The sequence below is a fragment of the Sardina pilchardus genome, chromosome 23, assembly GCF_963854185.1.
Source record: "Sardina pilchardus chromosome 23, fSarPil1.1, whole genome shotgun sequence".
In the NCBI taxonomy this organism is placed as follows: domain Eukaryota; kingdom Metazoa; phylum Chordata; class Actinopteri; order Clupeiformes; family Clupeidae; genus Sardina; species Sardina pilchardus.
The window spans coordinates 1,378,023-1,391,332 of record NC_085016.1 but is presented as its reverse complement, the minus strand read 5'-3'; the positions used below and the strand labels follow the sequence as shown (position 1 = coordinate 1,391,332).

General features: G+C 42.6%; 2 protein-coding genes across 8 annotated transcripts in view; one reads left to right on the top strand and one right to left on the bottom strand.

Moving 5' to 3' along the window:
• The window catches only part of LOC134071402 (ATP-dependent RNA helicase DDX3X-like), a 19,617-nt gene extending 11,869 nt beyond the window's left edge, over positions 1 to 7,748 (top strand). For 4 of the 6 annotated variants that reach the window (XM_062528106.1, XM_062528105.1, XM_062528103.1 and 1 more), the window contains 7 exons: positions 341 to 485; positions 1,155 to 1,205; positions 2,170 to 2,351; positions 3,299 to 3,416; positions 3,834 to 3,987; positions 4,592 to 4,734; positions 4,951 to 7,748. In XM_062528106.1, coding sequence (XP_062384090.1) covers positions 341 to 485; positions 1,155 to 1,205; positions 2,170 to 2,351; positions 3,299 to 3,416; positions 3,834 to 3,987; positions 4,592 to 4,734; positions 4,951 to 5,030 — 873 coding nt within the window. In that variant the 3' untranslated portion in view covers positions 5,031 to 7,748. The remainder of the gene's footprint in view (positions 1 to 340; positions 486 to 1,154; positions 1,206 to 2,169; positions 2,352 to 3,298; positions 3,417 to 3,833; positions 3,988 to 4,591; positions 4,735 to 4,950) is intronic. The other 2 variants (XM_062528108.1, XM_062528104.1) reach the window with 1 other exon arrangement.
• A 106-nt stretch (positions 7,749 to 7,854) lies between these two features.
• Positions 7,855 to 11,914, bottom strand: tmem19 (transmembrane protein 19). Of its 2 annotated transcripts, XM_062528256.1 has the most exons (8): positions 11,790 to 11,914; positions 11,217 to 11,367; positions 10,597 to 10,710; positions 10,297 to 10,434; positions 9,708 to 9,962; positions 9,140 to 9,349; positions 8,632 to 8,824; positions 7,855 to 8,233 (listed from the first exon to the last, which is right to left on the bottom strand). In XM_062528256.1, the coding sequence occupies exons 2-7, from the start codon at positions 11,356 to 11,358 to the stop codon at positions 8,661 to 8,663; spliced, it is 1,023 nt and encodes a 340-aa protein (XP_062384240.1). In that variant the 5' UTR covers positions 11,359 to 11,367; positions 11,790 to 11,914; the 3' UTR covers positions 7,855 to 8,233; positions 8,632 to 8,660. The 2 variants fall into 2 exon arrangements, with proteins under 2 accessions (XP_062384240.1, XP_062384239.1); XM_062528255.1 differs by having other exon boundaries at positions 7,855 to 8,824.
• Between the last annotated feature and the right edge of the window lie 1,396 nt (positions 11,915 to 13,310).

The window sequence follows — 13,310 nt, the reverse complement described above, 5'->3', positions numbered from 1 at the left end:
AAAACTGCATGAGTATCTACAGTGACAGAAAGGCTGAACGAACCCTGAAGTATTGAACAAATTGGCTATGTTTTTTTTTTTTTAAGTATATTTTTTTGGGCTTTTATGCCTTTAATGTGACAGGACAGTGTAGAGTGACAGGAAGCGAATGGGAGAGAGAGTAGGGGTTGGATCCGGAAAGGACCACGGGGCCGGAATCGAACCCGGGTCGCCGGCGTGCGGTGCAGGTGCCCCAGCCAGTCGCGCCACGACTGGGCCCAAATTGGCTATGTTGATGAATGATGTGGAAGTGATCTCTGTTGGCGTTGTCCATCTGCTGACCTCCTCTGTGGTCACTCAGATCCTGGCGCGGGACTTCCTGGAGGACTACATCTTCTTGGCCGTGGGCCGAGTGGGCTCCACCTCAGAGAACATCACGCAGAAGGTGGTTTGGGTTGAGGAGAGCGATAAGAGGTCCTTCCTGCTGGATCTCCTCAACGCCACAGGTGAGCAGTCACATCCTGTTCCTGTTCTGACCTCCATTTTAAGGCCAGTATTCTACAAGATGGGGTCTATTTCTGGATGATAATATAATGTAGCAGTTAGACCAGAATATGCGTTTACAACAAGATGGCATATTGCATACCTTTGAGGGCATTTCACTTCTAAGCTACTATGGAAAGAGTCCCGACAGACAAGCAAAAGTTTTTTGTTTGTAAGTGTAAAGACTGTTGTCAGTGAATTACGTTTTCTTCTTGGGGTGACTGCCATGGTGCAGGGAGAGGGCGTACATATCGATTACCAAATGCTGCAAAATTGCCCCCAACGGTCGTGCTGTATGCTATTTCGTTGTGAACGCATTTTTCTGTCTCAATCAAAACTGCTCCATCAAGGTCCTTTTGTTTCCAAATGACTAGTCTTTAGACTTTAGTCATCCAAAAATAGACTGTACTTTGTAGAATATCAGATTTATCCTGTAATAGACTTTTTTTTTTTTTGTATTTTTTTTCCTTCAAGTTTCTCAGAATTAGTCTGAAGGGCATGCCTACTATATAGAATACCAGTAATACAGTGACAAAAATGTCCACTTGCTGTAAATTTGTCTTAATTGTGTTGTGGGTAATGATGGGGCTATAAATTCAAAAGTTTATTGCAAGGTTTGGTTTTATTCAAAGTTATGCCTAGCGATGGTCAGGAACCAACTGCGGAAAACACCGGGAAGCCTGGTGAGTTGAACTATTTCTCCTTCCCTGAGGGCACAGAGTGCCCTGCCCATAGTCATTCCCTGTTTCATCTCATTTTCTGTGAGCGTTGTACCGACCTGTTTAGATTAGTGCCTACTGTTACACTATTTTTGGTTGTGGTGATTGATTGTTTTGTGGATTGTGGACTTGGTTTTTGTCACGTGATGATGAATATTTCTTCATATCATCCCTCTTTCTTCCACTCAACCCTCATCCTCTCCTGTAGGAACCGTTATTATCATTATTATTTATTTATTATTATTTAAGAGTGTCACGATCTCTGTTTTAAGTTGAAATTCGATTGGAATTGCATCATAATCTCAAACGTCAAAATCTTTGATGCAGCCACACATTCAGCATGCATGCCAAGGGGGAATGATGAATTGGTGACAATACAATAATAAAAAAAAAAAGATTTGAAATTAAACCGAATAGTGACTTGAAATTGAGCATCGTGACGCCCTTATTGTGATTGTGAACTATGGATCCATGCTCCAGTGTGCAACAATTGATGTCCCTTTTTATAAGCCATTTTCTTTTCCCTGCAAAATGTACTTTGAGGCAGTTGTGATGACCACGTGGGAATTGAAGGCACTGTATATCAGAAAACTTGTTTAGTTTTACCACACTCTTCATTGTCAGCCATGACGACCACTGGTCATTGATCTTTAACAGTATTTACTGACTTCATTAACCAATCTTTCTCAGGAATTTGCACGTCTTCTGAGCCCCTGCTTGGCCACGAGGGACTGTGCTATTGGCTTCATGTTCAATTTAAAGTTGTTTTGTGTTCCTGTCCCAGATTAGGCTGGTTGTGTGCACCCCCCTACCCACCACCCTCTCCTCCCCTCCCTCACCCTTTTTCTCCTGTGGCCTTTTTGTTTTGTTTTTGTTTTCTAATCTCACCTGGTGCCTCTTTCCAAACGACTTGTTTGTGTCGTCTCAGGCAAGGAGTCTCTCACTCTGGTGTTTGTGGAGACCAAGAAAGGCGCCGATGCTCTGGAGGACTTCCTGTACCGCGAGGGCTACGGCTGCACCAGTATCCACGGCGACCGCTCACAGAGGGACCGTGAGGAGGCGCTGCACCAGTTCCGCTCCGGGAGATGCCCCATCCTGGTGGCCACCGCTGTACGTTCACTTACAATAATCTTATTTCACATATTATGTGTTTTTCTTTTCTTTTATATTGTGTGAAAATATATTTCATCACTAATATTGGTATTTTTATAAGTTTTTATAATATAAGTTTTATTTAGAAAAAAAAGAAATTGTTATTGTTATTGTGAATGATGATGGTGATGTTCTGTAAAGATTTAAGTATGTTACTAACATTGATATTTTTTTTTATTATTTAGGGCAGTGGTTCTCAAACTGGGGGGGCACGAACATGTTGCGAGTGGGACGCGAGAGTGCGGACATCTCACTCGCAAAATTAAACAATATTTCTGTGGGGCGCATGCTATGGACTTTGCAGTTGAAAATGCAATGGACATGAGTGTCTATATATACATGTACAAAAAGACACCACTCCTCAGCTTAGCCAGCTAAACACTAAAATGTATCATTTGAAATATCAGAGACTGTGTGGTTAACAGCAGCCTTTAAGGGCTCCTCACTCTCCTGCTGGTATATCAGCAGCATGAGGCTGCATTTTCAATGGACATTTTAAACGACATTTTCCTCTCGTTTCGGTCTCGTAAACTCGGCTACAGTGAAGTTGCTTAATCGGTCATCTTTGGGAAATCTCTTTCCCATTTGTGGGAAAACAGAGAACTCGTCAGTGCACCACCATTCCCTATAATAATAGTAATCGTAGCATAAGTGGTGGTAGTAGTAGTAGTAGTAGTAGGCAGTATTACATATTAAACCCCAAGATATGGTGGGGGGTGGTGCCACACTGGGGCAGGGGGGGCTTTCATGCACTATAGAGAGATTTGGGGGTGGCCGTCTCTGAAAAGTTTGAGAACCCTTCGTTTAGGCTATATGACTTTAAACCCGTTAGTTTTAATGTTGCATAACTACACGTAAGTCATGTGTTGGACTGGCAGTGAATTTGATTTGGTGCGTCCGTGCAGGTGGCTGCTCGAGGACTGGACATCCCTCACGTGAAACACGTCATCAACTTTGATCTTCCAAGTGACATCGAGGAGTATGTCCACCGCATTGGACGTACAGGCCGTGTAGGAAATCTGGGTAAGCTCATTGGCTGACGCTTAACTATGAATATTGTAATGGGGCGGGGTGTGAAGATGTTTTGATTAATACAGCAATCAGTCCAAAGGGCAGTAACACATTTCAGAATGAAAGAAAGAAAGAAAGAAACCTTTATTGACCGAAGGGAATTTGTCTTGCACTCAAAGGAGCCACATTGAACTATACATCTCTTAAGTAGGGTTCAGACCAAAGATTCCTGACGAGACGTTCTAAAACCAATTTCTAATTTACACCGCTGCAACTCCGTCTCGTCGCGTTGGGAATCTTTAGTGTGAATTGGGCTTTAGCCGCTGACAGCGGCTGCTTTTGCTATGAATCTCCTGCATGATGTACTGTGATCTCCTGGCTTTTAAAGTGTTGACACAATGCATCTATGGGTTCCTTTCTTTGCACCAGGCCTGGCCACCTCGTTCTTCAACGACAAAAACTCCAACATCACCAAGGACCTGCTGGACCTGGTTGTGGAGGCCAAGCAGGAGGTGCCGTCCTGGCTGGAGAGCCTGGCCTTCGAGCACCAGCACAAGAGCAGCAGCCGCGGACGCTCCAAGGGGTACGCACGGACTCTTCTATGGGTGCCTCTCATGCAGCGTTTATACGTCCTCCCTCGATGCCTCGATCCTCACTGATCTACATAAAGAATGATGGGGGGGGGGGACAATGGGATAGTTTATCCAGTGTTGGTAGATCAGTGGGAACGCCCCTCGAGGATCGAGCATTGAGGATCGAGGAGGCATGTTGGAAGGCACCCTATGTGTTTTTCTTTTACCTCTAGTATACTTTAAAGAGAAAATCCCGTCCACACTGTCCATTACGCATGTCAAACATTTATTCACATTCACAACATTTTGGTCGTAGACCTTCCTCAGGTACATTTTGCCTCTAGTATATCAACGACTTTAAAGTTCAACTTCTGTCCAGGTATCGTATGCAAATGGAGGGTGACCTATTCTGCCATAGATCTGAAAAGAAATTGTTGAGTTTCTGGGGCACTCGAGGAACTCTGTTATTCTCTCTTTAACTAGCTCATCTGTCTTGATGCATTACCCTGCTGCCTGGTGATGTGACATGTTGTGGAGTAAAGAAACAATACTGGTGTAGTGAGTGTGAGTGACGCGTACGTCTCTACAGTAAGCGCTTGTGATTGGCTCCCTCAGGAGGTTCTCTGGCGGGTTTGGGGCGCGGGACTACCGGCAGACGAGCGGCGGAGGTGGCAGCAGCGGCGGCGGCGGCAGCAGCTTCGGAGGCCGAGGGGGCCGCAGCACCGGCGGTCACGGAGGAAACCGCGGATTTGGTGGCGGTAAGCGTCCGTCTCACTGTGCACATGCTCCTCTGTTGCGTCTCTAGAGACCGCAGTGTTCCGTTATGTCGGCGCAAGGCCCCTCTGTTGCGTCTCTAGAGACCGTAGTGTTCCGTTATGTCGGCGCAAGGCCCCTCTGTTGCGTCTCTAGAGACTGTAGTGTTCCGTTATGTCGGCGCAAGGCCCCTCTTCTGAGACTGTCGTCTTCATTTTCAGGTGGCTTTGGGAATTTCTACGGCAACGACGGATACGGAGGAAGCTACTCTCACTCGCAAGTGGACTGGTGGGGCAACTAATAATTCAAATACCCCGACTTTTCAGCCCTCCACTCAATACATGTTGATGGGCTCATACGGCCCTATTTGCTGAATGAGAACCACATGTTAGCCAGTTTGAATAACCATATGTAGCTTGAGACCCTATCCGTACATTATAAGTTGTGATTCTTTGTGATGACTTGGTTGGGGAAAAAAAAAAAACAGAATCTGGCACGCGTCATGAGAACATATCCACTGTTACCGTGACGGCAAGAAAACATCTGCTGTCCACTGCTTGTTCTGTGACACAAAGATGAATGACCAAGTCAAAGGCTGTATGTTATTTGCATCTTACTTATCTTTTGCAGAACAAAGAATCACTCGATAATGTACTGTCTTTTTTGTTTTTTTGTTTTTTTTTCTTTTACATTTGCTTTTATTCAAAAGCAATGTACTTACTGACACCAGGCCATGAACTTCAAGTTTTATATTTTCTTAAAAGGCAAATAATTGAGCTCAGATTAAATCAAACCTTGGCAAATGTCTTGCGAAATGATGACTCGTCAGTCATTATTCCATTTTGAACTTTTCAAATTTTGTCACCAGCCATCCAGTGACGTGATCATAGGTTGTGTTCCTTCAGGAAGCAACGATCTGGCAAAATGCATTTCAAATGAAAACGTGATCTGTTCACTAGTTCTTTAAAGGTACCTTTTGGATTTTGTTGATCAAGCCATTCCAGTGCATAATCTTAATATTCAGTCATTATTTAATTTTCTCAGAATGTGTTTACAGAGCTGCAAAGGCACTTGGTGCTTCAACTTAAAGGCCATTCATTTTAGCTTATCTGCAAAGGCAGCTAGTTGATTTTGAGAGACTAGCGTGTGAATGGTATGTTATTGAAATAGCGCATTCTTACTTGAACTGTATGGAAACGGGATGGATATCGAGTAAATGTCTATCTTTATCATAATGTGAGATTGGAATTGTACAAAAGCAGCGTTTGCAAAAGTGGAATGGCTACATTAGTGCCACAGGAGTAGAGTGTGTGTTAATGCTACCACTGCAATGGTCCCATGCTAGTGTTTTTTTGTTTTGGTCAAGGAGACAAAATCTACAGAAGGCTTTTTTTTTTTTTCACTACGCAATCATAAAACAATCATTTTTTTTTTTATTTCACTTAATTTTCTTGGTCTCTTTGTTTTTTTGTTTTTTTTTCAAGCTGCGTTCAAAAAAAAAAAACTCCAAAAGACGTACAGGCGTAACTCGTATGAGGCACAGTTCCACCAACCATTAGAACACGGCTGGGTGTTCCCCCCGCCATTAGAACACGGCTGGGTGTTCCCCCCCCCCCCCCCCCCCGCCATTAGAACACGGCTGGGTGTTCCCCCCCCGCCATTAGAACACGGCTGTGTGTTCCCCTTAGGAAGCAGAGTGGACAGCTGAGGCTAGCTCTAGAATATGGTAGGATATCCAAGAACATAGGAGCTTCACAACGTGTGGCTTTTGAAGCATAATTACCTTTTTGTTTTTGTTGTAGTCATTCTTTGATACAACTAGTGTTACCATCTGATTGGGTGCTGTTCAACGCTTGTTCCATTCTGACTGTATTTTGGCAGCTAATGTGAGGAAATCTAGAGTTTGGGTTGCTGTAGTGTTCTGTGGAGACTAGATCAGTGGTTCGTGGCCGAGACGTCGAGGGGTGGGGGGTTCCCCCCCCCACTCTAGGCAGGCGGCATCATTTTTTCTCAAGGAGAAAGTCATTTGGGAGTGGGCATGAGAAGTCTTTTGACTGAAGTGCAATATATTCACTTTCAACTGTGTTGTGCCTTGATATATTTCAGATGAATAATCCAGTCTTAGCCCAATACCAATGCACTGACAGTATTGTGGTCACAAAATGTGTGTGGTGCTACAAGTTGGGTCTAGATTCTCTTACATTACACCCATCAAGTTTTATTAAAGTTATTTTATTGATTGCACGTGTGCAGTTTTATAGATGTCTCGTACGTGTCCTTATGTGTAAAGATTGTTAAAACGCAGCTTGTTTACAAAAGGGGAGAGGGTTCTCAGTATTTTACCTGGGTTTATTTGGGACCAGGAAATTGGCAGTGGAGAATTTAGCCATTTGCACAGATTACTAGATTCTACTTTTGCTGCTAGACTGTAATTTATTAAGCATTTTTGAAAAGTATTTATTTTTATATGCCTAAAAAGTGATACTTTCAATTAACTTGACCAAAAGACGGTAAAAACACTGGCACTTGAATGTTTGTCACCTGAGTGAAAGTTGTTTATTGGGATAGTGTGAGGTTGTTAGTGTCAACTATCGGCCTCGTGTGCATTTGGATCAATTCAATTTGGCTGTCAAAATTTGAAAGCTTACCACCATGCCAAGGTTTGGAAAGAAAAAAAAAAATAACAGTACATTGTTGTCAGTAAATAGTGTTTTGTTTTGGTTTTTTTTAGCCCCTTTTCCCCACCCCACCCTTTATAACTGGCACATGAGAAATTTATAAAAGAAAACATACTACATGTGGTGTACTATAATGTTCAGATGGATTACCGGGCGTCCTAAGGAGGAGGCCCTCTGATGGGTTTGCTACTTTAGCAGCCAAGTGAGACTTTTTATTGGGTTTCTCACTCCCAGTAGAGGTTAGTATTTGCTTTATGGAATAGTGTAGATACTATGCACTACATGAAGACAACTGTCAATTGTAAGATTTTACCAAATTAAATTTTGACATTGCAAATGCATATTGTTGAAGTGTGTTTCTTTCCCTCTCAACTCTTGTCTCCATAAATTCCACATGAACTTACAAATTCTTAATATACACACACACAAACACAATACATTTGGAAATTAGTCTTTTATTTTGCAAGTCAGCAGTATTTGATAGTTTGCGGTGGTCAACATACCAGAGCACTGACAAACTGCAAAGCTTGTGGTGGTTCCTGATCCGTAACGGTGAGTAGCTATCAACAGTAACCCAGAGAAAGCTTGTGGTGGTTCCTGATCCGTAACGGTGAGTAGCTATCAACAGTAACCCAGAGAAAGCTTGTGGTGGTTCCTGATCCGTAACGGTGAGTAACTGAACAGTAACCCAGAGAAAGCTTGTGGTGGTTCCTGATCCGTAACGGTGAGTAACTGAACAGTAACCCAGAGAGAGATGAACCAGCACAGGCTCCAGGGGCAGATAAGAGTGGAGGGCAGCGAGGAGACGGCACGACGTTGAGATGACCTGAACAATGACGACACAAACGTGAAGAATGTATAGAATACTGCTGCCAGGAGTCATTTTTAAAGAGATACACGTCGCGTACCAGTGTAGCTCTCATTCTTCCCTGGATACGTGAAGAAAAAACCCTTTATAAACCGCACACAAACGTTGCGTTCAATGCAATTCACAATTAAATAAAACAACTTTCAGGATTTCAAACATCTTATATGAAATGTTAAGATTTGCATAACCTCAAAACAGTACAATCACATATAGCCTACATTCCAGATTTAAATACATTTATCTTGACCCTTTACTCAATCTATGAACACCCTGCTTTCACCATTGTGCTCATTCTTACTACACCCACAAATACACATAGAATAATTTCCAAGTTGAGACCATTTTCCAAACTGTACCGAACATCCTGACAATGTTGCCAAAACGTTTATAATCGGGGCCAAAGCGCCCAGGCGAGCCCAGGCAGGAAAAGGGCGATGAGAAGTGAGGAGAAGAGGTTCACGGCGTTGTTGTCCAGGATCGGTTTCCCACATATTCTTTTGGTTGTTTTCGACTCGTAGTTCACAACTTTGCCAATACTCTCGTCATAGCCTGTGAGGATGTAAGAACATTTGTTTACTTAGTGTTACAGTGTTGACAACATATTCTCATATCAATATACTACAGATATAATGGACAGTTCTATGCACTTCTAGGACTCCTTGGATGCCTACATTATTCTAACTGGTGTCAAACTGCATGTAGCTGATGTTAAAGTTATCTAGAGTTCATGTTACTCAAACTGAGATGAGCCTCTCTATAGACTCTTTACACAGATCCTGTTGGCGCAGTCACTTACGGCATTTAAGATATTGCCAATATTCGCGCTGATACACACTGGATGGCATGCTCTAGCACCAGGCTTACCTGAATATTGCATTTCGGATCCCAGAAGAGAGTCCAAGCCTGATCCCAGAAGGCCGGCCATTCCTCCGTAGAGGACGATGGGCCACTGAGGAACTGCCAGGTGCAAGTCGCTTACAAACAGAATCTGGGAGATAAAGTACGATGCGCCCACCGTTAATCCCCCCAGGAAGCTGGCCACTAATCCCACGGGGGTTACTCCTCCGTTTGTTCCTGCGGTAAAGACACATTAGTTAGTGCTACTGGCATTATGCTGCTAGACATAATCCCCCAACCCCCCCCCCCCCCCCCCCCCCCAGAGGCTCCTTCATCTGTCACACTTACATGTAATTCTACTAGCTTTTGGCTGAAGCACATGCTCATGACTAGATCTGAATTGACCCCTAATGTAGTCTATATTCTACGTTTCTATAGAAACTATACTGTCCTTCATCTCACAAGGTCTCCTTCATTTTTTTATCTTAATATTTTGACTTGAGACAAAGCCTCAGGTTGAAGTGAACCCAGCCTTGTTGGAAGAAGGCCGTAGAGGATGAAAAGTGATAGAATATGATTTGGGGTGGATGCACACCTGTCGGCACCTCCTCCCAGGTGGTGATGAGCCGCGGCTTGGTCTTGCTGAGGACGGGCCCCACCTCTGAGGCCCAGGTGTCCCCCGCACTGCAGGACAACGCTCCCAGGAGGGACAAGCATATCCAGGATGCCGAGTACTGCTTCCCGAAGTCCACGGGGATCTCCCCCGAGCCCACCTCGATCATATAGAGCAGCGCTAACTCCGTGGGTACGCCGCCATTGCAGAGCACCTGAATCCAGTTCCTCTGCCCACCTGCGCGCACAGCCACAGACAGTTGACCTTATCGGTTGGGATCAATATGATGTGTCCGCAAAATGAACGATTGGCCAAGCATAAGGAATGAGACCAACAGAATCCATCAACATCATTTGAAGACTCAATGCTCATTTGTTAACAGTGTTGGACCAGTCATTTTGACCGATTGTAATTACTTAAACCTCAAAACAGCAACTGAGGTTAGTATTCAAGGGTCTTCGGCACAAAACAGCAACTGAGGTTAGTATTCAAGGGTCTTCGGCACAACAAGAGGAGGATCACAAGAGTAACACTCAAAATTCACAAAGAAACAACCCTATCTTACAATTACCTTCTTTATATTCTGAGTCCAGACGCTTTTTAATGTCACCCTTCCATTTTGTCAGTTTGGATGAAGTGATGAAAAAAGCAAACAGTGCGAAAAGGAAGCTGAAGTTGGCCACAGTGAGAATGACGCCTACAACCATCGCTGTGGAGAAAAAGACTAAATCAAACCTTAATGCAACAAGAACCCATACCGTCAACACGGTACTAGTAAACAGATCATCTGAATCTTAAACAGACACCTTAAATTGGGCATGATTGCTGACTCCACCTTGAAGGTAGCAAAGGGAGTCCAGCACGCACTCACCTCCGAGAGCCCCGGAGTAATCGAGGCTTCGCTTCTTCACGGCTCGCAGAGTGAGCGTGAGCGGGAGCAACACAGAGAAGAGCCATCTCCATGGAGACACAGGATGCCCCGCACCTGAAGACAGACGGAAAGCAGAGCAAAGGTATTGAATTTGCCTAAGTCCTATTGTGAAGAGTTTATGAATAACTTGGGCTTATTATGATTGATGATGCTATGATATAATATTCTTTTTATTATAATATTAGACAAGCACTGTATTGCATATATTTATTATGCCAAATATATCTGCATTTCTGTGATTCCAACATGAATCATTTAGTAGCCTACTGTTTCCTTCTGTGACTCTGCAATTATTTTTTATTAATAAATGGTTGGCTTCCCAATATAAATGACATGGAAAATAAAAAAAACCTTTTACACATTCATGATTGGCTACATCCTACAGAAGGCTGAGAAATAAACAGACATTTTAATATTCAATTTTCAGCCATTTTAAAAGGGTGAGAGCACTGAGACTTGTACTTTATTATTTGTGCCCCTCTGTGAAGTACTGTTGATGATATTGCTTTCACATTTCCTGTAGACTAGTGATTTACTATACCTCAGCCGTCAATAATTACCTGAGTATGAGTTGACCGTTAAGGAGATGAGCCAGAACATCAAGGAGAGTGCCAGGGTGAAGCACAGCAGTATCATGTCCATCATCATCTTGGAATATTCTGTGATTGCTAGCTCATATTCATTCAGTTTGATCCTTGACATAGTAAACGCCTGCAAAAATGTAGTTGTGTTATTGAACTTCATTCATGTCTACAACTGAGTCAGCATCAGCAATGAGCATGTCTTCAAGAAGAGGGGAGAAACCAAGAAAGCAATTAAGTTGAGTAGGCTGTGCCATTATCTATATAGCCTGTATGGCTCACATGATAGACACCGGTTAAAGTGCACAGCTACACCCAGTCGTCTGAGGCTTCCATGGCTTACTGAAGTTCCATCTCTGATTAGAACTAAAACCTTTGCCTTCCCAACAAGGCTGTAGCTCACTACTGGACTGGTCCAAACGAAGGAGCAGTAGGCTATAAGCTCAATTTCTGTTGTTTCTGTTTTCTGTTTGCCTATTCGGATTGTTCTGTCACTTTCTGCAGACAAAATTGGTGGCTATAAGCTGGCTGTTAAATGATAACGTTCTTTACCTCCAAAAATGAAGTTGTGATAATTAGACGTTGGCCTATCCATTTTGATTTCTACCATAAATTTCCTCCAAATTTGAAATGTTGTACAGATCTGTAGTCACGTCCGGCTTCTTCCTGGCTACCAGTAGACAGCGCAACTGCAATCCTTACGACGGCAGCAATATTCGTCAAAATAAAAGCCCTGCGTTCTTGGTTTCTTGAACACGTAGGCCAACCAAGTAGGTGGACTACGCCTATAATAAGGTCGATAGGTTATGCATGTCTTTCCTCTGTAGACCAACTGCAAAAAATTAAGCCAATACTTTAGGTTTATTTAGGTTCACTATTTGTAAACCTTTATTTTGATTTAGCTTTGTGATCTGGCTGAACGCGGTGCATACTGGACTTTTGCGCAATGCAAGTCTCCAGACCTGCTCCAGACACCAGCGCGCATCACGTTCAGTCAGATCTTTGCAACATGGAGTCGAATGAACCCGGTGAAGGCAGATTTGGCAGTACAGTAGCCTACATAATAGGTCCCTATAGTGAAATGTAGGTCACACTTCACTGTAAACACCTTCTGTAAACCAACTGTATAGTAGCCAACTAGCCTACTGTCTACTGCACCATTCTGTCTATGCACCAATTCTTTGTAGCCTTGATTACATTTTCTGCTCTTTTGCACTTTTATTTTTTACTTGTACTCTGCACTATTACAATAAAGTTGAATCTAAGCTGACCTAATATAGTTAATACACGCAGAAACCTAAAGAAAAATTAATTAAATTCAACAGTAGCCTTTTCGATTTGACATTATAGCCTAATTTTCACCATGAGATGAGTTAGTGATGGAATTTTATCCTGCTAAATCATTAAGGATCCAAAGACTTTGACTCTAATTATGCATATCTTTATCAGCTCAGCTGTCAATAACATGACAATTCCATGAAAGGGTGACCTCTTGATTTAAATGGTTCTGAATGGTTTTCTATTCTCAACATTTGCAAGCGGCTTGGTTGCTATAATTCATCACAGCACTGCTAGTAGGCCTATATTGATATTGAGTTATTAAATTAAAACTGTTCACTGGCACTTCCAAATAATCTCGTACCAAGTGTTAGCAATATGCCTATCTAGCCAGTGATGAAAAACCATGTCGCTTTAGGCCTATTTTTTTTATAAATTAATTAGGTGTCTACAGCTGTTAATAAAACCAAATAAAGAATATCACAAAAGAATAATTAAAATGTCTTGTTTATCATAGAAAAGTCTCCCTGTTGCTTGAATAGTCAGTGCATCCTATCCTTCAATAAATCATCAACAATAAAAGAAGTAAAAGATATTTTGATCTTACTTTTATTTTGTGCAGAAGTGTTAATCCTTCAATCCTTGTTATTTTTTGCTGTTTGCCTGATATGAATCTTGAAATCAAGTCACTTTGAATCCATTGCAAATTATGAGGGAAATTCCAGTTTTCTATCATGACGCAAGTTGATCTGTGTTCACCCACGATTAGGAATGGTCAGCTTCTGAGAAGCAGAG

Coding starts and splice junctions, on each gene's coding strand:
- tmem19 (XM_062528255.1), bottom strand. CDS start 11,358: ATGTCAAGGATCAAACTGAATGAATATGAGCTAGCAATCACAGAATAT. Junction 9,963..10,296: donor GGACTCAGAATATAAAGAAG/GTAATTGTAAGA, acceptor CTGTGCGCGCAG/GTGGGCAGAGGAACTGGATT. Junction 8,825..9,139: donor ATCCGAAATGCAATATTCAG/GTAAGCCTGGTG, acceptor ACATCCTCACAG/GCTATGACGAGAGTATTGGC.